Below are 27,380 nucleotides of genomic sequence, written 5' to 3'. Positions count from 1 at the left end.
GTTGTAAGGCCTTGTTCAAATATGGTGGCACGGAGAAAGCTTTTGTTTTCCACTGTGTTAGTTGGTGTGTAAGGTTTGCAGATTCAACTGACTCGAGTGAAAGAACAAAGTTATAGATTAAACAATCATTTAGAACAATACAACTAAAAGACTCTCTGCTCTAACCATCAGACGGTAGAATCACAAAAAAGAGAAAATAGAGAACACCATGTTTTGTCCCTAAATATTTGTGTTCGGATTAAACTATAAATTACAAAACAAAATGCCTCCGCGCTAAAACTGACAACAAAATAATATAACTGTAAGAAACAGCTAAATCTTGAATCCTTTCATATGAGGAACTGGAGTGTTTAAGCAGTTGACTCTGACTGAATAAAGTCATTAGGCGATTCAATGAACACAAAGACACATTGAAATGATCTGATTATACTGAACTGGCCCCAAACACTATGGCAGTAAGTCAATGATCACATAAACAACATTATTTTGTTCCCTTAAATCCCTCATACAAGCAGGATAAGTGCTTCTCATACGTGTTGCGTACATTTCACTAAATATATATATATCATTAGTTCAGGTTATATTAAAGTAGCTGTAGATATCGATATGAAAGAATTAAATTAAAGTATATTTGTGTGACGATGCAGTGTGAAGGATATGCTCAACACACCCCAACTGCATCCTGTTACAACAAGCAACAATCATTTTGGGAATAGTGCCTCATCACGTTTCCCGTATGTGATTGTAAACACATAACACTCCATTATTTACCATCAAGGTAGACACTGTACAAAGTCAATGACAATTACTCCCGTTCTAAAGCCGGCGGTTCTTATGGAGGAGTTCAGGTGTGTTGCTCTGCCTCCATTACTTTTGCATGGATTATATTCCTGCAAAGCCCCTGGATTTGGTTTCTCATTATGCAACAGTGTTTAAACAAATACACCAATCTGGCATAACATTATGACCACCACGAATTGATGCACGACACAATTCATAACTTTCTTTAAGATACGTCTTCAGGATTGTAAGAAAGCCAACTGAACTGAGAGACTTTTGATGCTAAAATGTATTTGAAGATGCTCTGGCAAACCCATTTTCAAGCCATGACTAATTGTTTTCCTCAGATTTACTCAGATTGGTGCTGTACGCTCGACTATTTTCCTGCTTCTCAATTTGATTTTGAAAAGACCAATTTATTCCACATCACTGAGTTTCAGATGACAACAGGTGATTACAGCATTTATAGGCCTAGAGATCAAGTTTGTGTTGACATAACTGACAGGTCGACATGATTCGAGCGCACTCAGCAGGCTCAGACCTGGTTTACACCAAATTTTGTCATTACTTAAAGAAGAACTAAGTAACTTTTTGTAATCCTTCTGGGGTAATATAAGTGTTGATGGGATGATTGGAAAGACTTTTATCTCCCCCTGGTGTCTCTGGCCAGAAAACCACCCTGGAGGCGCAATACACACTACACTATAATTGAGTCATGAGGAAGAAGCTAACAGGCTAACTGTGTGCTAGCACCACTTTAGCAGTGTTTACAGCCAAGTTTGAGTGAAAAAAAAAATCTCCATTGTGTATTTGGGCTGTGGCACAATGTACAATATCTCTCTATCCCTTTGTCTTTTCGGTCAGTGTAGTATTTACCCTGATGGACAATGAATGAGTAAAAAAAAAAACCGCAACATGCTACGGCACCTGCAGTTGCGCTTATGGCCTCTAGGGGCATGAGTTACTTAGTTCTGCTTTAATCCAAGTTTAGGTCTATGTCACCCCATGTTTGGCCTGGTATAACCTGATGCGGTCTTGGTCTAGTCCTGGTGACACTTGGGAAGCCAAAACCAATACGGAGTAGTACCGTGTGTGTGTCATATTTTATTTTTCAGCTTGCACTTGCTATTTAGCACCTGCCTTGATAAATAACCAAATTAATGTAGAATGGGGAATGTGAAATTCTTGTCAATAGGCTCATGTCAAGGGCCATGTCACTGATATAAATGAGCACATAGCATGATAGACATATTAAAGCTGTGAGTGGTCTGAATGTTATGCCCTATTGGTGTAATTCAAATACTTTGGTCGATCATGCAGGGGAGATAAGTTTTAACAGTTTGATCAATGCATAGAACACATTAGATTTGGCGTATACTGCATTAAAGGATTCGATTAGCACAGTTTGCTCAAAGCGCTGCTTCCCTCGCATCATCCGCCGTGGCAGCTTTTCAAACGTGAATCATAACTGAATCATTGTTATAGCACGCGGCCTAGTTTGAAATCAGTGCTCGTTTTTCTTGAGTTCTCTTCTTTGTTAGTTGCCGGGGACAGAGAGGATGTACCCGGAGCGGCTCTTGGTGAAGTCGGGCGTTGATTGGTTGATTTTGGGTTCGACGACAATGCTGCACTTTCTCCCATTCATGCTGCACTGGATGGGGCTGGCCACGTTCACCTGAAGCTTCCTCTTCTCACTGCGAACAGAAAAGGATTTGTTGTTGACACATTGTAGCACCGGCCTTCAAAGTTCCACCTTCACAGACGGACTCAAAAGGATAAAATGTGGCAGAGTCCCAAGCAGATCCAAACCAGGACTAAAGCAGAACCAACTTACACAACACGTCGAAACAGCATGCATTTTAAAGAAACCATTCATATTGCATTACTGTTTGATGTACGGTTCCCTCTGCACACTGTCTTCATCAGGCGTTCACTTTTAGTTCAATGTGTTCATTAAAATATGCATGGCCATTAGCGAACCGTGTGTGCGTCAGAATTTGATAGGTGCGAATACTGTAGCTGCAAAGGCGATAAATCATACTAATCCTCCATTTCACTCCAACCATAGACACACACACACACACAGGGGCTGAATGGAGACACACAGACCCCGGATCAGACCGGGACTTGTGCCATAAATCACTTGTTATAGCACCTTTCCCACACGCCACTGCGCCTTTTATAGAGGCTGGTAAGACAGGACACTGATGTGCAAGAGAATTTACTAAACCAAAGGACATAGAAATGTACTTAGAGGTCTTGAATGATTTTAGGGAAATACTGTGATTGTGATTAGATATGCAAATGGTGTCTTATATCATACAAGTTCACAAAGCATATCTTAAACTTGCCATACTATTCCCTGTCCATTCCACGCAAGAAAGTTTGTCTGGTAACGGAGGCATCGAGGCAGTTTAAACTTCTTTTTTACCTTAATAAATACCTTAATAAATCCTTTTCATAGTTCCTCTGAGGGTAATACAAGTGTTAATGGGATGATTTGGGGGGTATTTCATCTCCCACTGGTGTTCCTGACCAGAAAACCACACTTGCAACTTTCCTTGCACCGGGTCGGAGGCGCACAACACACTAATGGAATCACAAAGAAGCTAACAGGCTAACGGACAAAGCTAGCACCACTTTATCAGTATTTACAACCAAGCTTGAGTGAAAAAAAGTCATCTCCAATTGGATGTACAATATTCCTCTCTCCCTTTGTCTTTTCAGTCAGCACAGTATTTCCTCTCATGGACAATTAATAAGTTAAAAAAAAAAACGCAACTTGCTATGACACCTGCAGTTGTGCTTATGGCCTCTAGGAGCAAGAGTTACTTAGTACTACTTTAATAATCATAAATGATTTAAAATAGTTTGGCAAGAAGAAGTAAATAACAGTATCCAGCAAAAGCTTTTATGAAAACAATTGTAGCTCAGAATTGGCTCAACAATTCAGTTGTTTTTTACTTGTAAGATTTTTTTACATTGAAGAAAAGCGCAATGACAGGTTTGACAGAGTTTTGACGCATGTGCGCAGGTGACAAGTACATTTATTCCAAAGGAAACGCGAGTGTAATGAATAAGAATGATAACTTGAGGGGACGGCAGTACACAGCAGAAAAGGGAAAGGTAATGCGTATGTAAATTCATGTTCTGTGCAGAAAGAAATGAATGAGTAGATTCAACAAAGTTCTCTGTGTAATGAATAGATTGTAATGTGGATATAGAAGAACTGAAATAAGAGGTAACAAAAGGTGAACGTGCAGGTTAAGGATTCTTTAGTGTGCGAGTGTGTGATATTGGTTTGGAGTGTCAAGAAAAAGAACTCCCACACCCCGAACTAAAAGGTTTACGAGTCAAGAACAAGAAAATACAAAATTGAAAGATAAGACCAGTTCTTTTCCTTTGAGAAGTTTGATTTCACAAAATATACTACAAAAAGAGTTCCTTGCAAACTGCTGACACTGAGAGCAGGTAAATGTGCCACACTGTGTGTGCTGTGACATAACCCCTAGGCCACTGTGCAAAGCATTTCTGCACATCGACACCTCTTTCTTTGTGTCCATAGCCCTTTAATAAACCCGACTCCTGCGCAGCTTTCACAATGTGGATGTATAAATAGTGCCATTGAGGCGGAGATCCATACGTCTGCCCGGCCGAGCGCGGTGGCCGTGGGTTGCTGCGCAGTGGCTGTCACATCCAGTTAGAGCTTTTTCTGGGTGAATGGGCTCTTTGGCTCATTAGCTCTTAAGCAGAATCGATGACGGCAATCACAGAGAAAAAGAGCAACATGAAGGAGCAAACAGAGTAGTTTTTAAAATCCGGACTGAAGAAGATAAACACTGACGTAAATGGTGGAGGCTAATAAGGACGAATGGGAAATGCTTATGTTTCTGTGACACACTTTTTTACTGGGACAAATACTGTTGATGGCTATTGGCAATATTGGAGACCAAGAGCTAAAACAGGATTGGAAGTGGACCAAACCAGATATGAAACTAGAGCAAAACCAGGTCAAATTAGGACTGGGATGAAAACCAGGACTTGGCAACATTTAGGCTAAACCAGGACGAAACCAGGGATGAAATTGGACTAAAATGAAACGGAAACTAGGCCTAAATGTATAGAAGAAGAACTGAAAATCTACAATAATTCACCATCTGATGACACAAAAAAACATCCATATTATTAACCAGGTCAAAGCTTGGCTTACGTAGCAAAAATAATACAACCAGTATTGACAAAAGAGAGATCTACTCCAGCTCTAAATGAGACTTAAACTGAGACTAAACGTGGTTTTGGTTGGAGATGAATGAGAAATGCATGTGTTTATGCATACAGGCTTTCTCAATCGCCTACTTATAGTTGATGACTAATGGCAAGGATGGTAAACAAGTCTATTTTATCACATTTTGATCGACACGGCTCTCTGTACATCGCAGACAGACATGGAATGAGTCATGAAATGAATAGTTTTACGTAGCAACAACACTGAAAGAGAAGAGTTTTGAATGCAGATCGTGAACACAATGAAAAATAGTGAGTACTGCATAAATATTTTACTACAATGGCTACGTTGAGTGGTGTGGCTGTATTGGAGTGGGCTCATTGAGGAAAATGAACCGGACACTGCATGTAACTAGCCCTGGCAATTATGATAAATGCATGTGTTTATGTTCTCTGACACACTTTCTCACCTGCACGATTACCGTTGATGACTCTTGGCGATGATGGCGAGCAAAGCCTATTTTCTCTCAATTAGGGTTTGTGATCGAAAGCGACTAAACTTGGGAGTGAGTCATGAACCGAGCGGTTGTGTTGCGCAACGACAATAATAAGTCGAAAACAACAGCGAAAGGCTCGGCCGGCCCACTCGCCTCCTCTGCAGAGACTGTTTCAGGGCTCACGCAGGGCTGAGGCGCTGATGCTCGTTACCATGGAGACCACCCTGAACTCGCCTCCCCCGCCTGTCATGGCCGCCAGCCAGGGCAACCGTTCTGAGACGTCTTCCTCTCGGTTTGTACCTTCAGGTCTGTTGCTTCCTCTTCTCGCTCAAAGGGCCAGAGGGTTCAACGCTGCAGATTTTCAGGATGCTCATCATTGCACCTTTTCTTCATATCTATTTTAACTCGTAACTCTGAAATGGGCAGTGGCGACTGAATGTATCTTATACGGCATCTAAAAATCGGATGTGGAACTGTGAATATTTAAATGGATTTGCTTTTTCAATGTAAAAACAGGGGGCATTTTCAATTAAAGTGATAGTCTGTAAGTTTAAATGTTCTACTGATGTTTTATAGATTATGTATATTTTACCGCCTGGGCCTGCAATTTGACGCAACATTAATATTCAATAAAAATATTCTTTCAAAAGTCCACCCCTTTGCTGATCTTGGACGCTTATCAGAATCCACGGGCTCTCCCTTTGACCAATGAGATGAGCTTTTCCTGTGAACCCGCCTGTCAGGTCCAATCAGGAGGGGAGGGGGAGGAGCCTGATCGTTTGCTTTTGAAAGTTTGTTCCCGCTCTCCTCATTTTGCAAACTAGGAATGGCTTTCAGGCCCAGGAGAAGAGGAATTAGATTTTTACTTTCGAATTTCAAGTTCTCTCTCCTCACTTTACAAACCCACAGACTATCACTTTATGTAGTTTGTTTTCATTACCTGGGTTGTAGATGCAAACATTTTACAACTAATGTTACAGTTTTCTGATTGGCTGAGGGCGTAGAGAATGATGCCTAGGTGCAGAAGTGATTGGAGAGTAGCATGAAATAAAAAAATAAAAAATAAAAAAAAACCTGTGGGCAATTATGCTAGAGGCGGACTGTATACAAAGAGTAAATATGTAAATCTTATGCTAGAGAGGAATATAATGATTTCGAAACACAATCTCTTTCTTACTTAGATATGTTGCTGTAAATATAGCGTAGTGTGCAGCCCAAATCAGTTCAAATAAATCCTTCTCCAACCACTTCACTGAGTCTCGAAATAGAAAACCACCACGGCTCGTTTCTTGGGGTCAGTGTTTGGCCTTTTCCACCAGCGTCTCACAGCCACCGGCCCCGGGGCAGACTTAGCTCCTCATGGCACGGCCTCCCTGACTGGAAAATCAATTCTTTCCCTCTCACTGCCTCTGTTCACTTGCTCAGTCTCTGCCCTTCAAGCCATGTGACTCCGGGCTTACCAGCTCCCAAGAGTATCGGCGCTCACAGAACAAGAGACAAGAGAGAGAAAGACAAAGGGCATGGTTTACAATGCAGCAGATATAAATGACTCAAGACCAAAGTGGAAAGATGGAATTTTTGGTTTTGTTTTAGTGAGTGAACAACTTCATATAACTGGTTGTATAGGAGATTAGGTGACATTTCAATTGGGCATTGTGAGACTGTGAAAGAGTCACTTGTTTTGCCTCCTGGAGCCGCTTCAGTGAGGTTCCAGGACCGGCTCATTCTGGGTGGAGTTTGCATGTTCTCCCCGTGTCTGCGTAGATTTCCTCCAGGTACTCTGGTTTCCCCATCACTTAAAACATGTACAATAAGCCAGAATGAACGAGAGTGCATTTGCCTGTGTTAGGGAGCGGTGGTCGATTGGCTTCGGTTAGAATGACAGATCTAAACGAATGCTTTGATAAAATATTCAAAAAGGTGGAAGAGAAAATGCAAAGTTCATACTGTAATTGCTCTATTTCTTACTCCCTTGAAATGTCACATCCCTAATGGACAGGTAGGTGCAATTTTTGGGTCCAGAAACCAGGATTATGTTCTGACTCACGCTTTTGAAAGAGCACCTGGCCTTGTCCCAAAGTCTGTGCGCGCCGCAGGTGGGAGGGGGGGGAGGCTGCTCTGCCCCAGTCTGAAGCCTCACTCCCAAAGTGCACCATCAAAGGTACATCGTCACTTCTAATGATGATGACACTGCCATTTTCAAACGCTCAGCCAATTTACACAACAGAGAGGCCAAAAAAAACCCGACGCCTCCCTGTGCAAAATGAAATCCGACCGCTGCAATGGCATGAAGCGCTGCGAAGCATAAAGATGGGATATTTGCATAATAATCTGCTTAATATGGACTTTATGTAGGTCATAATGATTCAAACCTCTTTACACATTCCCAGCGAGAATCAAGTACCAGGCCTGACGATCTTGCACCCATGCTGATAAGATGCCACTTTAAACAGCAATTAATGACAACGCAATGTGACTCAATGTGAAAATTTAAAATGCAATGTACAATATGAAGAAGGTGTGATACTTATTTAAAGGTGCATTATGCAACTTTTTAGGTGATATATATATATATTTTTTATAGTTGTGCGTATTTGACCTTGTCGTGACCCAGCGGCTGTATGAGTGGTCAGCATGATGCCTTTACTTCCCATCACAGTGGTCTCAAGGACGCTCCAGGATCAATTGTTTGGAAGGTTTTCTCTGCTTTTCTCTGAATATTGATCCTGGAGCGTTGTAGAGACCACCGTGATTGAAAGTAAAGGCGCCATGCTGACCACTCATACAGCCGCTGGGTCACTACAAGGTCAAATACGCACAAATATTAACTTATTTTTCCGCATAAAAAGTTGTATAATGCAGCTTTAAAACCCCTCATATGGCTTTCGGGTCATTTTGACCACTGGAGTCAAAGCCCATCAAAACAATCCATAAGCCACAGGAGATTTTTGCAAAAAGAAGCAGAAAAAAATGTGAATGTATGGTGGTTTTAAGGCTCTTTTTTGGAGTGTACATTTGAAGTCTTGAAAGGGTGCTAATTGAAGGATCACAAAAAGGTTTTAATTATCAGTAGTTACTTGAGAGGCCTTTATGACTTCATTGGGCTGAGTACATTATTCAAAAATAAATAAAGAAAAAAATAATAATAATACAAAACAGTACCGGCACAGGAACCTATTTTGATGCTTATGCTACATAAATCATGACAATCCAAAATCCTAATAATAATGTTAAGTGAAAGCAGTGGTTAGCGCTCTAATGCTGCAGTCAGGTGATTCTGACCATGAGCCTTACTTTCTTGGGTTAATGCCAATGTTTCGCTTTCTCTCCCGAGAGCACCCTGATGGCAGAACATGTTTTTAGATTTTAATCTGCATATTGTCAGCATTGAGGGTGTGGCAGTAAATACAGCGATCTGTATGTCTTCCATATGTGTGATTTTGCAATGGCAGAAATGGCAGTTGACCCGATGAAATATATTTCAACAAAATCCAAAAATAGATGAAAGAAAAATCAGACAATAGACTTAGCCCTAAACAGCAACAGGATCCTTCACTGTCCCGCTGGTCCATCTTCGTCTTAACACTGATCTCCCCATCACACACAGTCAGCAGCATCTCCTGCCATTTCTTATTTACTGTACAGTCTCCTCCTATCAATATTTGAGTCCATCAGACCAGTGCACCCGCTGAGATCAAGAGAGTCAGAGGAGCCTGTGAGCGCGGATCGGGACCTATGGAGAAGCGCTCATGTTTGATGGATAGCCAGGGCCTGTAGTCCTGCTGTACACACCAAAAAAAAGCACGATAATTCTGCACAACACTGCACTATATGGGGAAAGCGGAGAGGTGAAGTGAGTGTCATGAGAACAGCGGGGGCATAAATCATGGATGCAAACCGGAAGCCGCAAGTCGATATTTTTAATTGCCATTACTTGCTTATTCTCTTTCCGAGCATCAACAGTGCCGCGGATACATGGCAGCCACTTAAAAGAAATGTCTAAACAGGCGAATCTGGGACTTTCATGTACCCGTTTTGCACTCGATATAAATTATTCACCAATCGATGTTAAACTTGCATGTGTACTGGTGGCTGGAAGAACAAAACAAAGCAGTTACCTAGATCTTTGAGTAATTTGGGATCAATTTGTTGGATAAGCTGTTTGTAAATTCCATTTCAACAATAAAAAAAAAAGCACATTCTCACCGCTATGTGGCCACATCCCTTCAGCTTGAACTGTTTTGGAATTCAGAAACTCAATAAATCTCATTCAACCTGATCCTAAAACTATTCACACTTTACAAATTAACGTTTTAAAAGCCTATTTTAAGACATGAGAATACAATGATAGGGATTTATAGCATCATTTATTGCATCATTTGCAATGGCACTTTGAAAAATGACGGAAAGCCCGCCACATAATCTTGATCTATCCGGTTTATCAAGGGCGCGTGACGGATGGTATGGTCTGTATCCAAGTACAGCATCTCTGTGAGCCTATTAATCTGCCAATGTTATTGAGGGTTAACCTTGTTCTCCTCCCCCCTTACAATAATGTACTATATATTGGTATCTAGTATATAGTGTGATAGCATGTGAAAGCAAATCATGACTGAATGTCTCTGTGTCAGTCCTTTGGCTATTGTCCTGGGATTGTTTCCAGATACCTGTGATCCCTGATAGCAAAAGGTGAAAGAAAACATAGGAATAATGATCATGATTTATTATATAGTAAAACAGTGGGGGGTAAATCTACTATTTAGGGCAGGGAATCACAGAGTATCTTGCGTTTCCATGTGAGATGCAATACATGAGTCACGATATGGTGATAGGACAATAAATAATATATAACAATAATTAAAGAAACACTCACCCCTTGATGCAATAATATAATACATGAACAAGTCCTAAAATGATAGTGCTGTCAAAATCTTAAGTAAGACAAACACGTAGCAGGCTGTACTGTAATATAGCATAAGATATATCAGATTATCAATATCTTTAACGCCACTAGTGCTGTTAAGTGCATCCACCTGAAAGACTAGTCAGCATACATCATATTAAGGGGATATTTACATTGATCATCCGAACATACCACAGCCCCTGAGTCACATTCAGACCCATGTGAGCGGATGCAACCCTTAATGCTTAGGGGCATTATGGGATTACATTAAAATGCATACATTAGGCTTTTTTGCATCCACATTTTGCCTCCCGCTTCATCGTTCATCACCATCTCCTCTCATTTATGTCACATGGCGCGAACACACTTCTCACGTGCTGCTGTGAACGCTCCGGAGGGAACAATGCGAAGAGCCATACAGAGAAAAACCACCTGCACGTGACTAAAAATAAAGCAAAGGACGCGCTATATGTGGAGGCATAGTCCCAGATGGTTTCCAAAATACATTAGGCCAGTGCAGCTCAAAGTGACTGGGTGGCTTGAAGTCCTGTTAAAACTCCCATTTGAGTGTATGCGCCCTAGTTAAAAATGGCCGATATATTTGGGCTGCGAAAGTCGCCTGAGAGTTTTGTGTAGTGCAATAACGACTCGTACCAGGACAACTGAAGCTGCTGCTGCTGCAACTGTACCTTATAAATAATAAAGAAATGCAGATGATTCAAAGGGAGTGGTTTACAGTAAGGGAACTTTAAGTATAAATGGATTACAGTAAGACAAAGCAGGTCAATTCTAAGAAGATGAGCAAGGAAGAAAACACAACAGTCAAGTAGAAGGGAAAGTAATTGTGATATACATATACACTGAAAACATTGAGATCGTTCAAGATCCTTCACAAGAATTTCAAAGTTCAATATTGGATCAAGGAAAGGCAGGGGGAAAAGATTACTCTATTGTGATGCTGCAAAACAATGCAATACAGTGTTTTTTGTTTATTTGCATCTTAAAGGGATATTTCAGGATTTTTGACATAGGGCCTCATTTTCAGAGAGTATTATCCAGAGTGTTGTTGATTGGAGATTTATTGTTATTTATTATTATTATGCAGTCCTTATATTTGAAGAGTTTAGTGGTGCTAGGCTAGTGCTAGGCTAGTGCATGTCTATGGTAACTAGTAGAATAAAAACAGTCTGACCAAAGCACAGTGCACCTGAGGCAAATCACTTATAACACTAGACTACCCATATAAATGTCTGTGTTGACTGAATATTTTTTTTCTAATATAACCATTTTGCATTTAAAAGAACTTATATTTGAGCAGCATCTGCTTCCTGGTTGTAAGCTACGCAGTGGCGGAGTGATCTGCTCGGTTACCGGATCTACAGTAGTTTGTTTACCTGTGGCCGGCATTACTACACGTGGAATTCACAAAGGAGCTTTCTACAAATCAGATATGGCAACGTTTGGAGGACTACCCGATGATTTTGAAGAGGTTTTAACGCAGGCTGCTAGTTACCATAGACATACGCTAGCCTAGCACTAGCCTAGCACCACTAAACTCTACAAATATAAGGACTGCATGAACAAAAAACAAAAAAACAAAAAAAAAAACCTCTCCAGAAATCAACAACACTCGAAATGAGGAATGTCAAAAATCCTGAAATATCCCTTTAAGAGCCATGTTATTTACAAGCGCTGCCATTGGGCAATACGTTTTACTGTCAATTCTACAACACACAGAGTACATGGAGAGAAATTGCGCTACCCGCGGCACAGAAAATAAAGTGTACAGACTATATAGAGCAATATCTGAAATACATAAACAAGGCGGGTGGGGAGTAGGAGTTGTGGAACAGGCAGTACTCCGTGTGCTAGAGGGGCTGGGGAAGACTCGAATGAATGCAAGTGGATGCAGAGAAGGGAGGGCAGGGAGAGTTCAGCTTGGTGACAGCCCAGTGGATGGCGTTTGTGTACGTATTCATAAATGTGTAAACTGATAATTTATGATCAAACTTTCTGTGCCAGTGATAGAACGCAAGAATTTGTTTTTATTTCGCACTGAAAGTAGGTCACTATGTCCCCGTCTCACGTGTCACAACAACGAGTCATGAATGGACCAGGAGCAAAGTGTCCGAAGCAAATCCCATAAATAGAGCTGTCCTAGATCTTTGCGGAGTATGGAGTTAACGGCACAAAAACTTTAAAAGGTCAAGAGCTCTCGCGTGGGCAGTGGCTGATATAGAAACTTGTCCTCCTTTTGCAGAAATCCAATGGCAATTCAATTGAAAGAGATTTGAGACTGACAAGGACAGCTGTCAAACGCGCGACACCAAAGCATCACCTTGTCTTGTTAACATTGCTATACCACTGTCAGGGCCGTTTTTTGTGTTTTTTTTGCACAGTAAGCTGGATCTGGGATGGGGAAGTGGGGAATCAGAGGCGCCGCTGCTGACTATCAAAGACCCCCAGGCCTCCGCAAGAAGCGCAAATAAAACGGCTTTTTGCAACCCTCCAGTGAAAGACCCTTAATATTTAATGTGTTTATTTCCCAGTTTTGTCGGTTCATGATAAGATTTTGAGCATGAATCTTTAAAACGGAAAGAAGCGCTGACAAAAATGATGAAGCACAAATGTAATCGGCATAATTTAAGGCTGACTGTGCATTTTACATTAGACTTCAGGGGGTGGACCAAAACCGACTAAACTATGGAAATGTGAAGCCGTGCGAGGGTGAAATAGAGGTCTTTTTTTGAAATCCAATTGCCTTATCCAATCACGCTAAATGTTAACTCAAGGACTAAATACATTTGTGAGCAGATATTGATTTTGGTGCACAGCGCTTGTATGGGGCAGATGTGATGAATTCTCTCTGGGCGTTTGACATAAACAGAACACAGTGAGGTCAGAGCCACCTTGACCTTTAACTAAAATCCCAGAAGATCAACACTGGGTCAATGCTGGACACAATACATGCTCTCTCCAAGATAAGCAGTGTTTACAAAAGCTTTTAGGTAGCAAGAGAACAATTCTGGCCGTGACTATGCTTTGTTCTGTAATGTAATCGTTATAGATTACAATAATTAAGTCTATGTCCAGAGCGTCTTTTTTAGGGTTTGAATGTGTTTTGGTAAATAATACAGCACAGGCTTTTAATATGTTTACAATGAATAGAGTCATCATCTTAAAGGGATATTTCAGGATTTTTGACATGGGGTCTCATTTCCTAGTTATCCAGAGTGTTGTTGATTTCTGGAGATATTTTTGTTTAGTGAGAGTTTAGCGGTGCTAGGCTAGTGCGTGTCTATGGTAACTAGTAGCCTGCATTAAAAACCTCTTCAAAATCATCGGGTAGTCCTCCAAACGTTTTAATGCAGGCTACTAGATACCATAGACATGCGCAAGCCTAGCACTAGCGCCATTAAACTCTTCAAATAGAAGGACTGCATGAATTTAAAAAAGCATATATATAACTTGGAAATGTCAAAAATCTTGAAATATCCCTTTAATGGTGAACTATGTCAAAAATGATTTAAAAAATAAAATGCAGCAAGAAGCCATGAAGTCAGCAGGTTTTTCTATTCAATATAACAGGGGACGGCTTCACCATGTGTCGCGATACTCCCAAAGGACATTAGGTGAATGATTGCTATCCCTGGTTACTGCTGATGCAAAGACCACGTCCATAAGACCCCTGTTAAACAAAAGGGCAAACCTGTCTATTCAAGAGAGCAGCGGGAGATGAAAGTGAAGCGGAAACGTCCCAAACCCGAGGCTTGTCTTTTCTCGGGGATACGGAGGTGCTCCACAGATGGTGTCGAGCTCTCTCTCCATAATAGCCGCGCAACAGGAGGCGGTGCGGCGTGTTAACCAGGCCAATGTGACATGACGGGGTGAAGTCATTGTCGGTGAAAGCGGTGAGCTAAATCTTACTCACTGCTCACCGGAGGCTATGCGAAAGGGTCTAAAGGGGAGTCTTAAACACAACACAAAAATCAATACGTGGACGAGGAGAATGGGAAAACAGGAGGAGCTACATCCACAATTAGTTGGTTATCAACAGTGTGGAACAGGCCTTTTTACTGTGCTCAATAGACGCAATCAATGCATCAATCATAGCTGTAAGGAAGCTGAACTCTCTCCCTTCCCTGCTTCCAACTGCATTCACAAACTGTACCCCCAATAAGCCCAGTATCTGGCAACGTAGTTTCAATTCTCTGCATGCATCGCTTTGATTTGGACTCATTTCTATTCAACCGATTCTAAGAAACCTACATTTTATTCAGCAAGTGTGACCTAAATATCAATAGGATTTCTTCACAAAAAGCTCTCTCAGGTGATTTGTATTGAAGGTGAGTCGACCGAGATTGCCTTGATCTGCAAACCGTTTGCAATGGCGCATAAAAAGCTGACATACGGGCCAACTTGCTATGAAAAAGTAGCTTCCCACATGACTTTCGAATAGGTTTTTGAAACAGATGTCCTCCCTGACACAGGATAAGCACAAACACAAGTGGCTAACAAAGCGTGGACACTGGACTATTTGCATTTGATTCAATGGCACTTGACAACAAAGTGCAGCATATTTTTAAGAACTTGGGATGGGCAACTACATAACAAACAAAATGAGATATTTCGCAGTATCACCAACGGTTAGTGCTGAAATGTTCAAATAAAAAAATAAAATAAAAAAAAGCAAACAATGGGGGTTTTGCAAAATGTAAATTTGTGTTACATTCAGTTGCATCAGATGACGCTGTCCAGAATTCCTCCCATAAACGTGAATAAAACATTAGTGCAACATATAAACGGGGCAACAATGACACCTCCAATGCTGATTAATCACAGAAATGGTGGAGTTAACATTTCAATAAAGAATGAGGCGAGGAAGTGCACCAAGTAATGATAATTGTCCTGACAGTTGGAGGTGATCTGCCTGGCGCTGTTGCCGGGCGGACTGTGGCAGAGCGCTGGCGGATTATTAAGGCTAAATTGAGAGGTCAGTGAACGCAGCACACGGGTAGGAACATATAGGATCCTTTTGTCTCAGCCCTGAAGCAATTACCAAGTGCATGTCATCACGTGCGATATGAAACAGAGAAGGGCAAAGGTGCGGTATATGAGGGAGTAAGGGATTGCAGGAATTTCATATGTGTGATAATTGCCTGCATGCTACATAGGGTTGAGAAATAATGTTATGCTCCAATTCACGCATAGGTCTACAGCTGAAAGGAATCAAAATGACAGATAATATAAATATATATCTGGATTGAATGCTAGAAATGTCCAGGAAAAATAGCTGCCATTTTGTTTGTAAAAGGCAAAAATGTCCATAGAGATATATTAACCTCTTAAAATAGTGCTTTTCTGGGCACTCAAAGGCGTTTCACATTCATTCACTCCATACTCTGTGTTAGTAAGGTGCCTTTCCAATAACACAAGGATCTCTATGATGGCACTTCCAGCCGTTTGATTTTTGTGGTGTACAACCAGATGGAAATAAACATCCGTTTCCTGACATTTCTCTCTAAGTAGATGTGGAGGACACAGTGTACTGCCAGACAGACGGCACTCATTTATGCCACATCCACCTGTAATCCGCAGACGGAAGCTGGCAGATGGACATCGGACGAAAGACAAACACGCAGCTCGACAGAACGGCTCCAAAAATAAACATCGCATAATTTATTGTTCATAAGTAATCAGAAATAGGATAGCTTGTATTCACCAATAATTGCATCCCAACTATCTAATCATCAGCTGCTGTTGATTTATGATTTGTTTGTGGCAGTTAGATAAGGGTTATTTACTGGCGTGTGCAAACAGTTTAACCTGCATGACACACAAAATGAAGTGTAATTATGGTTTGTGCCACACTTCCATGTTGATTGCGCTGCCGCCATTAGCCAGAAATATCTTCATTTTGCTCTTCCCAACTCACTTGTTTGGTTCAAACTAGTTCTTTAATCTAATTTTTAAACACATTTTTGGCCTGTAGGTTAATAGAGAGGGCAGCACAGTGTGAAAGAATGTGAAGAGTGAGGAGAGATTCAGTGAGAGTGTAAAATGCTTTGGCAATTTTGGACAAATCAGTAAAATAACTCTGTGTCACATCTGCGGACACAAATTAAAATTCTACATACCCTACTTTTAAAACGAGGGCGATTGAAAATAGTGAAGCACATGAAAGCATTTCACTCCTCGGCCATGGCACTTGGAACTGTCATCGGGATGGTATGAGAGCTGACTATCATGATCAATTTACTACAAAATGGTGTTTAATGGATGAACATTTGACAGACAGGCCAAATCCGAGTATCTAAGTGTCCCAGCAGGGCAACTTTTCAATCAGGAGTTCATTCATTTAGCTAAGTTTGTTTGTAATGAGCAGCCGATTTATGTTTGCACAAACTAATTACGGAAGGATGAGCTGAACCGTCTATAGAGGCACAGGCTAAGCTAAAGTTCACATTTGTTTGATATTGAGAAGCCCCCGAAAAGAGGAAAGTGGAGAGGTCACGGTGAATTTGTAGCTCTAATTATTGCCGTAATTATTCTCCGAAAAGCTAAAATTGTGTTTCATTCATAATCCACCCGCGCTTTGATCTCTGAGAATACAGCAGGAGTGAGGCTGCAGTCTCTGTGGTCAGAAATGATTATAGAGTTTGAGCACACATCATGAGATTTGCATGCATTAGAGGAACGCCGGGATGAACCAGCGACTGCAGGGAATAAAGGAAATGGCTGACATGTTTATATCATCCTATATCATCCTATCATCCTAATGTGCGGTCTTTGTTCAGTGGGTATTGCCTTCAAAATGTTACATTGTCAAGCTTTGCCTTTCTTTAGATATGTTAAGCAGTTGTACGGCATCGTTTAACATTGAAAGCTCATTTCATACTGTCAATATTGCTCTCCAAAGACATGAGCCTATCTTAGCAAGAGAGTTTGGAAGCAAAACAAAATTTTGTTAATAAATGTGAACAAAGTCCATAGAGCATAAAGCAATATTCAAGTGTTTATGAGTGTGATTCCAGAACAACAAATATAAATTTGCCCAAAAATAGAATTACATTTAAGCACCTGATTGAATTATAAAAAAAAAAAAAAAGTGAAATTATGTAATCTATTGTGAATTTCAAAAGGGAGCACCTCCCAACCCCCCGCTATTAGGTTTATTTAATCATATGAATGTATATAAATGTTAAAAATGGGTCATTCCGCTTTGGTCCCTATGGACAGGATCAACCATCCATCATCTGACAAGGTATAGATACCCCTAGGACTGCTCAATTATAGAAAAAAATAATAATCACGATTATTTAAGTAAAAAAATATTGTTCTTTGGACAGTGAAAAAAAAAGTCAAAACTACATTAAATATGCTACCGTTTCTAAACTTATCCTCTGTTAGAGACATCCTTGGCTCACTTGCCCCCTGCTGGCCAACCCTCACACCTGCCTAAGCAAACCAAGCTGCGCAGCCTGATGCGCAGCTCACACAGCAGTGTTTGTTTACGTCGGCCCAATGCATTTCCCATTAGCACGTGAAATGCGAGGGGAACAGAAACAATCATCACTACTTTGAGTGGACAAGCGGGAGGGCATCCTTAATGATCGTTTTTTGTAATCGTCTAGTGTAATCATCTAAATCATAATTGAATTTCGATTAATTGCACAGTCCTAGACACCCCTGCTGTAGTCATCACTCATTCACTCCACACTCAGTGGTGGCAACTTAGAGTTATCTTGCCGTACGTGAAAGAACAATGGCGCAGGAGCTGAATAATCTATAAATTAAAACAAACATTTGTGAAAATCTGCTGGTCCTTCCATACGGACATGCATAATAAGCGACTCATAATTGTTTGTCTGACTTACAAGCCAATCCACTTATCTCCTAAACGTCTCTAAAGATGATTATGAGTGACACGTCATTACAATCAGCGGCTCAGATTCATATACCTACATGCCACTACTGTTGTGGATTTAAGCTCTGAGTGGGAGAGAGAGAGAGCGCTGCCATTAGGGGCCGACTGCAGTACAGAAAAGTAGGTCAGATAGCATTTACCCGCATCCCTTTCATTCACCCTCCTCTGCCCGCTACAGTTCACGCACTGTTCTGTTTGAAGTGTGCACTGCGACACATATTAAGCAGTCTGTCGGATACACAAACAAACACTTGGTCCTGGACCATCGCCACGCGCCCGTCCCATCCCCCCGCGGGCTGCTGCACTTTGCCAAAGAGACGCAGGACTCCCACTGTCACATATACAGTCATTGTACACTTTGCTCATGTCAATATTTACCATAACAGTGGGTTCTACATGGATACGCTTTGAAAGGGCAAGCCATATCTTGATTTGAAGAGCTTGCTGTGATGGTTTCTAGAATTACTTAAATTTGGCTATTAATATCTCTGACCTACACAACGTATGAATAAAGTATAGTAACGCAACCTGCAAATTGACATAATCTGAATTTTGATTGGTAATAAACATGCAATTAAACATTTTACAATACGTTCTACAAAAAAATACAATTCAAATGTCGCTCGAACATACATTATGGCTTTTTCTTTTGCTTGATGGTGCACTGATATTTACTGATATATTTATAAGCACGGAAAAGCCAAATACTCTCCTTTTCATGAGCGTACACAAAAATGAACATTAGGAAAAACTATTGTACACACTAATATGAATCAGCTAAAACAATTACATTTGTGCCTTCATATGTGACAATGAGTTCAGCTCGCGGACCATAACCATTGTTATGCATTCTTTATTTCTGAAATACATTGGAGAACACAAAAAAAAATTCCTTTGGCTAACAGAGCCACATGTTATAGCTATATGATCTCATAAATTACTGAAACGAGCAGCATGTTTTCAAGTAAATTCCATTAGTTATCCAATTTATACCTCACCACTTCCATGTTACCTTGCTCTCTTTGTGCTCCCTTCCCAGATACAGTATTTGTGTCAATTTAATTGTAGGACAATGTTGTTACTATGACTGTATTGATTCGTATTACCCTATAAGAAGATATCACAGCTAGAGTGAACATTCCCAAGCATTGTCTATACTGTACACAGGTATGATTTATTATGTTATATATATATATTAAAAAAATCTATTGTAAATTCCCAGACGCTTCTTAAACACAATATTTGCTGCGTCTCCGTCTGGGGTCTTAAAGGAAATGCGCCGTTATCATCTCAAGACGCCCGCGTTATTAATGGATCGCATCGGACAAACATGGAGCTGATGGTTGCTATGGAAACTGCATCCAGCGAGAGGCGAGCGGCTGCTAGACAGAGAGAGAGACAGAGCGGGAAAGAGAGAGGCAAGAGGAGGGAAAGGGGGCGGAAGAGGAGGAGAAACCCACCTCCATCATCTGCTCAAGCATTTGATTCAGCAGAACGAGTGACCTTGACCAACGATACAAGCGTGATGGCACCCCACTTCCCATTTGCACACTGTCTTTATCTACACCTGCATTGTCAAAAGCCGCCGCACTCCATCCCACTTTCATTAATGAGCGCAATCTAAACAGGCCATTCAGCTCCAGATACTGAATTAATGCCATTTGCTGCGTGTATGATAAGAAATACATGTCAAAAAAGAAAGGCATTTGCTGTTTGCTGGTATAAACAGACAATGAAAGGTATGTTGGTGTCTTGGCTACATTGTAGGACGATAATGCATTTTCGACAATGAGAGCCAATTAAGTCAGTCCTAATGGAATCGTTCAGCGTGTCTAGACACATATTTTCGTTGTCAATGGTAAATAGTGCAATATACTTTGACAAAAGAAAGAATGTTTACTCTTATCAAGACAATACAAGAGACCACCAAGGGTTGAGCAATAGTAGTATTACAATGAATCTTTTTTCTTCCCCCCGCCTTCACCGAGCACATTTTTCTCCAGTTCAGCTTTACCCGAATCTAAAAGCTTCTTGAATGGAGAGTTTGGCCAGAGTAACACTTCATTTGAAAGCCAAGACCTGCAAAAGTGATCGTAGCCTTTTTCACGCGTTGTCGCCATGTTTTTATCACATTTTTGAAGCGTTTTTGTCACGTTTTTGTCTCTTTCATCGCATTTTTTTGTATCACTTTTTCCCCTGCTCTGATGTGGCTTTTATGTTGCTTTTTCATCACTCTTTAGTCCTGTTTTTGATACTTTTATATTGTGCTACTGATGCATTTTGGGCATGTTTTTGTTACTCTTTTGCTGCGTTTTCATCCTCACTTTCATCAATATTTTCAAGAAGCTTTTAGATTTGGGTAAAGCCGAACTGGACAAAATGTTGATGAAATGAAATGCTCAGTTCAGGTTAGGGTGAAAGCCATAAAAAATATGAGCATTCATAAAAACAACTATGTGCAATAATTTTATCTTTATTGGTGAAAATACTAACTGGGGCGACAGTGGTGCAGAGAGTACGTCTTACTTACATGGGTGAAGCCCTTAGGCTTCACCCACCTTGCCTCCAGTGTCTGCATACACTGGTGCATGAATGAGCGTGTGAATGGGTGAGCGGTTCCTTGATGTAAAGCGCTTTGAGTGTCTAAAGAAGGTATAATAAAAAGGCGCTATATAAATGTGACCATTTACTAAGAAATAATAAGAATACGAATACTAATAAGAAAAATGCACCTTTACTGAGCGGGCTCGCCTGTCCTCAGACCTGACTCGTAACTTTTGCTGGGAGTGGGATGTCACCAGATGTTGCTGCTTACTGTAAGCATAATGCGGTTTAAATAGGTCGTCTTCTAAACGCTTGCTGAACATTACGTACAAACCTTTAGTAGCAACATTATAGGCTGGAATGTTCTGCTGCGTTGCTTAAAGTTTGGCTTATTTATCACTCCGACCAACTTCCTATCTTCATATGCAGCTTTTTTTAAACTTTTAATTCACATTGATCCACAGCTTACACTGCATCACAGACACTTTCTCTGTTCCACACCTTCCCCGCTGCGATCTCCGGCAGAAATAACCAAGTGCTGAATTATTCATCCAGAAACCTAAGGGGTGTAAAACTGCACATTAAATACCGCCTCAGATGCACTCCATATAACACAAAGGCAATGGTGAAGAGAATTGTGATTACTATTCAAAGCAGAAGCTGATCTTAAAAACCCGACCACTGGCATGTGAAGTGACAGTGATTAGGATAAGTTAGGCATATCATACGAATTAGTTCTGGTCATTAAAAACACAGATAATTACACTTTTTTAATCATTGCAAGTGTTTGCCGTGACCTAAAGACATGGTGTCCCAATGCTCTACAATTGTAAATCCTCCGGCCACATAATATCCGGTGTCTTCCTGTCACTGTGTCGACCGCGGGTGTTGTGTAATCAGCTGGGATTAGATTCCTAGAAAAACACCGGATTGTTTCTACGGCAACAGCTTGGCTCCATTGACCACCGCTGCTGCTGTTGCTGCCGCTGTCAGTGTCCATAGAGAGTAATGAAAAAGCCAGGACTGATCGAGCGTTTCCCCCACCACCTCGTGTCCCATGTGTGCAGCCTCATGGCAGATGGATTTTTTTTTTTAAAGCTTAATCGATGACAGAAAATGAAGAATTGATTGTTAATGAAAGCTTTTAATTAGGCTAAATAATACTGTGAAGGAATGCGCCATCCCAGCTGCAGTTGGTAACAAGACCATGCACTAGTAGTGGTAATGCCAAGCTGCAAATGAGAATGTATGTAAACTACGTCAAATCAATACATAAATCACAAAAAGGCAAATGGCATGCCGTGGACTTTGCTAGAACATGATCGAAGCCATGTCATCCATGCTCAATTAAAGCAGGGGTATATACCTTTGGTAATAATTTTACCACCATCTTGATAACTATCTGACATTTTGTTCAATGCCTTTCAGGCTGTGTGGGCATCAGCACAGGAATCAGAAGGTGCTTATTTTGTAATAGTGAAGAATACTCCAACATGTGCACTTGTATTCATCTGCATGGCTAAAAACACAAGTCTAAGCAATGAAATATGGTACAAACATCTTAAAGACAATTAAGCATATTTTCCTTCCGTAAAATACAACATGAAGTCAATTATTTATGCACTAAGAATGCCTCTTTGAAAGTTTTTTCCAATAATGTTTGCAATCTGATGTGCACTGAGCTTCTTTGCAGTGTTTATGTAGCAGACACAGCTGTTCTACACACCGCAGCGAAACACAATCCTCTTCTGGGGGAGACCAATACCAAAACAAAACAGCCCATCTCTCCGCATTACAAGTGTGGGTTCAGTGTTGTTGTCCGTATCGATCTGCAATAATGAGTGAAAACCGTAAAAGGCCATTTATTATTTCTAAGCCGATTTTAATGAAGCTAAAACACCCATTGGTTTTTCTCACAGTTCTAAACAGGGCATCAGACTCATTGTAAGCTTTACTAATCTGTCGCCGTGACGACTCCATAGTCCTTTCCATTCATACTTTTCCCTTTCTCTCTAACCTCCACCAGTCTTTGTCCTTTTTCTCTGCCTCCCACATGCTCCAAGACTTCCTGCTAGTCCTCGCACCCCCATCTCCCGACTGTGTGAGTCAGCAGCACCAGCACATACCCCTGCATCGATCTACATTTGGCCGCTGCTCCTTTCTTTCTCTTCTTTCTTCACTCCTCCCCTGTTCTGTCTCTACAGGCACCAACACTTAACTTGTCTGACATCGACACTGCAGGAGGGACCGGGGAGGGGTGCCAGGACGCAACTCTGGGACAAAAAGAGATGTGTTAAGACGAGTGTGGAAAAAGGAGGTGAGAAAATGACTGCAGGACGAGATGTTGTTTGGATATCGCAGGGTTTGCAGTGGTTTCACTATAGTATGGGATAAACTTAGATCTGACAAGTCTCACACTGAAAGGGGAAAAACGTTAAAGTTTTATAGCAAACTGTAGGAACACTCTTCTTTCCAAACAGCTCCACGAAGGCTTATAAAATTTCCATTATACACTTTTAGTTTATCTGCATTTTCTTTTTGCACACAATCAGCATATATGATTCATTATTTAGAGGAAACTGAAGATTTTTCTTCCGCCTATGACCCATATTACAGTATAAATAAGCACTGCTTTTATTAAGTGAGAATTGTGGAAATGATGGACCCAATATCACTTGTATTATATGTATTCTAATTATTCTATATTGTAATATGTGTCATAATTTGTACTTCACAATATCAGGCTAACATAGCACTGTGCACTCTGCGCCTCATATACGATTAGATAGAAGTCAAGGACAAACTATCACACTGGCAGCACCAGATGACTGAAGAATAATACGTATACATTGTACTGTCCAGGTGGCTGGAGGGCTATGACAATATACAATCATCTGTGTATTTTGTCAAGAAGACAGATGAACGTAGGAATGCTTGTGAAGACTGTATGCTATAGAGCAGGGGTCTCCAACAGGGGGGCCGCAGGCCAAATCCGGCCCGTGAGATGATTCAATCCGGCCCCTGACTTGTAGAGCACTTTCTGAGTATGTGCGGAGCTATGGATTTTTAAAGAAATAACCAGAAATCTCACTCAAGCCACTGGGGGCAACTTCAATAAAGAAAGGAAATAATTCCACACGTGTCCAGTAGAGGTCACTGACATAGGAAGAGATCAAGATATAAACACATTATAGCCACGTGGTAAATGGACAGTCTGCCCCTGGGCGTCTGTGGCTACAATAGTAGCTTACCACCAGCAAGTGCTGAGTGAATGAAAAATGACTACATTGTAGCAGTAACCTATGACGCAGGCTTGTTAAATGCAATACAAGTGTAAGACATTTTTATGAGAATACAGTCCTGTCAGGCTGATTATTATTCATTAATTGAAAAAAGTTTCCTCAATAGTATATTCTCAATCAAACATATTTTACTGGAGCTTTTGTTTGTGGACCCCGGTGATACACTCCCGATATATTTTGGCCGCCAGCAAAATTTACCTGGACACCCCTGCTATAGTGTCTCAATAAATCTATCCGAAGCTGCCTCTCTGTTTGTTTTTATTATTATCTCAACTACGACCCTCTTTATGAGCAAATAGATATAGAACTACCCAAAGAATCTGATGGATATGGAATAAAGATGGGATAAAGGTAAATGTATCATAAAATACCGTAACTGCTAAAACTATTTACTATATACATATTGGACACACATGGACAGTTATATGGACCACAACCATTAGTGGCATTATCCAAAGTTACCATTTATGAACCACCCTTCATGAATCTAATTACTGTTAATTTAGCAAAAATTGAGAAAGAACTGACAAAGCACTTATGGCTAAAATTACAGATATTTCACCGCTTTTGTTTGTGGTAATAACACTAATCATACTTGAAATTGCAGTGTCTGGAAGTGGAAGATAAGTATAATATAATCCATATGATGAAGTGCGAGTGAAAAGCGCTGCAGTACACTTTGCGTGGGATGGATGTCAACAACTCAAGACAAAAAAGGGGGGAGCAGGCTGCGGCTCATCTAAATATAGGCCCCACCACCAGCAGCAGCAGCAGCAGCAGCAGCAGCAGCAGCAGCAGCAGCAGCAGCATAGCCTTAAATATTTCATCTCCTCCAGAAATGAAGCGCTTTGGGAGAAGAGAGCAAGGATGAGGAGAGGAGAGAAGAGAAGAGAGGACAGCCGCAAGGGGCATAGACTGGGTACAACGGGAATAGAGTCAAAAATAGCAGACAGAAAAAGGCGAGAGGAAGCTTGGAAGAGAGCGAGTCTAATCCATATCAGTTTTATGCCAATACAAAAAAGCAAAGACCTCCAGACATTGGTGCGTCACGGTTGATAAGAGAGCTATCTTCTTGACTCATGCCGTCCATGGCGACTTATTGACGAGTTGAAGATTTTGCACCTTCAACCGTTTGGCAGTTCAGAAATCAACCAACTTTTTGAGTTCAGCAAAAAAAAAAAGAAAATACAGATTAGTGCCAAGACGATTCGAAATAGTCGTAGCTCTTCTTATCTCTCTGACAGGGAAAGGGGGTTTAGCGCCAGCAGCGGTGTCATCCAGCTTTGGCCGCACTGTCACTCTCTGAGGAGGATGAAGTGGTGCTTTGTTGTGGCTATAAGCTGCCGGCTTTTTAACAGTCTGCTTTGGTGAGACGTGCGTGGCAAGTTCAAGGAGAGATAGAGGTGAAAGCAGTGTCTCTAAAGGGCTGTGGCACTGTTGGGACGGGGCATTGAAGAGAGAGAGAACACAAGAATGAGGGGGAATCACTACAGGGGGTGTCCTGCTAATGGCTCTGGTGCACACACAGGTTAATTAGGGTTGCTGTCATTTTTTGTGTCCAGGTGTTTTCCAAAGAAGAGGCCCACATACATAAAAGGCTGGATAAATAAATAATAAATGGATAATAAAAAGCTTTAAAAAAAACAAAAAAAACAAAAAAAAACAAATAAACAAACCAAAAGACTTGAATGGACATAAAAACCATAACCACCATTTTGATTTTCTTTAAAGAAGACCTAAGTAACTTGTTTACCTTAATAAATCCTTTTCGTAGGATTGTGTTGATGGGATGATTGAGGGTCTTTCATCTCCCCCTGGTGTCTCTGGCCAGAAAACCACCCTTGCAACTTTCCCTGCTCTGGGTCGGAGGCGCAATACACACTAATGGAATCACGAAGTAGAAGCTAACAGGCTAACGGGCAAAGCTAACTGGGCTAGCGCCACTTTAGCAGTATTTAGAGCCAAGTTTGAGTGAAAAAAAAAATCTCCATTTTGTAAATGAGTCTTGGCACAATGTACAATATCCCTCTCACCCTCTGTCTTTTCTGTCAGTGTAGTATTTACTCTCACGGACAATTAATGAGTAAAACAACACAACATGCTACGACGAAGTTTTTAGAAGAGCCCTGCTCCAAAATGTGTTAAAATAAAAGATCAAAGAGAATGCTATGACATTCTGTAAGACTAAAATGCTAATGCAAAGCGAAAGAAACAGCACTTTTGCCCATACAGAAAATGCAACATTGCCAGAAAAGGATACATAACATTATGCACTGGCCCTTTCATCCTGAAAAAGCCCAAATCGACAATATTCAAGGGTTTGTATGGGTGAGAACGGCAGCAGAACACAAGCACAAGGCGGTGCGTCCTTTTGTCCTGTCAGTGTTCCTCAGTGATGGATGAGTTGGAAGGCCTCGCACAGGAGGGTCATTACAGGGGGCCTAGAGGAGCCTCTTCTGCCTCACACCTACAGAGCGGCACCAACCAGCGCACAAAAAGCCAGATACCATCACAGGCGCGCAATAATGGAGAGGCACACTCCTATTCAACCAGCCACTCTATAGAAACGCCTCTATATGAGCGGCGAGATAAGGGGCCACTGCTTGTGTCTGCAACCCCCCATCCCTCTTTCATTGGCTCATTAGGCAAAGGTAACGGAATACAGTCAGTGGGTGGAGGAGGGACGGCTTTTCGTCTCAGTAAATATATTTCTGAAGACACTATTGACAATTTTATCTTGATATTGGTAACAAAAGCAGAAATCCACACAGTCATGACAGACATCTATTAATCATTACGGTTATGTGTGATGACCTGAGATTACACAGGAAAATGTGACCAGCTATACTGAAGCTAGAGTCTGCAAAATTGTGGCTTATAAACCTGCAGTAATTTCTGTGCATGGAAGGGATGCAAACAAATCAATGGCACAGTGATAAATGCAGATCGGCTCCGGTGAAAGTTTATGAGCTTATGGATTTCAGATTCTCTCTATGACACGACGAAATCCAGGGTGTACCGAATAATATGCCCCCTTTAAGATTAATGACAAATTTGTAATACGGCTCATGTCATTTCCTGGCACTTGCACAACAAATGATCAAAATAAGATATGAAATAAAATGTGTTTTCGGACATATCATCAATACTAACTTCAATACACGCATCTTGCAACCAAATCTTGGTTCAGGTTTCAAATATCT

The 27,380-nt window shown here is 41.0% G+C and overlaps 1 protein-coding gene across 1 annotated transcript in view; it reads right to left on the bottom strand.

Moving 5' to 3' along the window:
* Positions 1–1,881: 1,881 nt before the first annotated feature.
* The window catches only part of myo1d (myosin 1D), a 96,016-nt gene continuing 70,517 nt past the window's right edge, over positions 1,882–27,380 (bottom strand). The window contains exon 22 of the mRNA XM_079577681.1: positions 1,882–2,474. Coding sequence (XP_079433807.1) covers positions 2,318–2,474 — 157 coding nt within the window. The 3' untranslated portion in view covers positions 1,882–2,317. The remainder of the gene's footprint in view (positions 2,475–27,380) is intronic.

This window comes from Gobius niger (genome assembly GCF_951799975.1).
Source record: "Gobius niger genome assembly, chromosome: 19".
NCBI lineage: Eukaryota > Metazoa > Chordata > Actinopteri > Gobiiformes > Gobiidae > Gobius > Gobius niger.
Note: the sequence above shows the minus strand (reverse complement) of the source record. Positions and strands in the feature narration are given on the sequence as shown.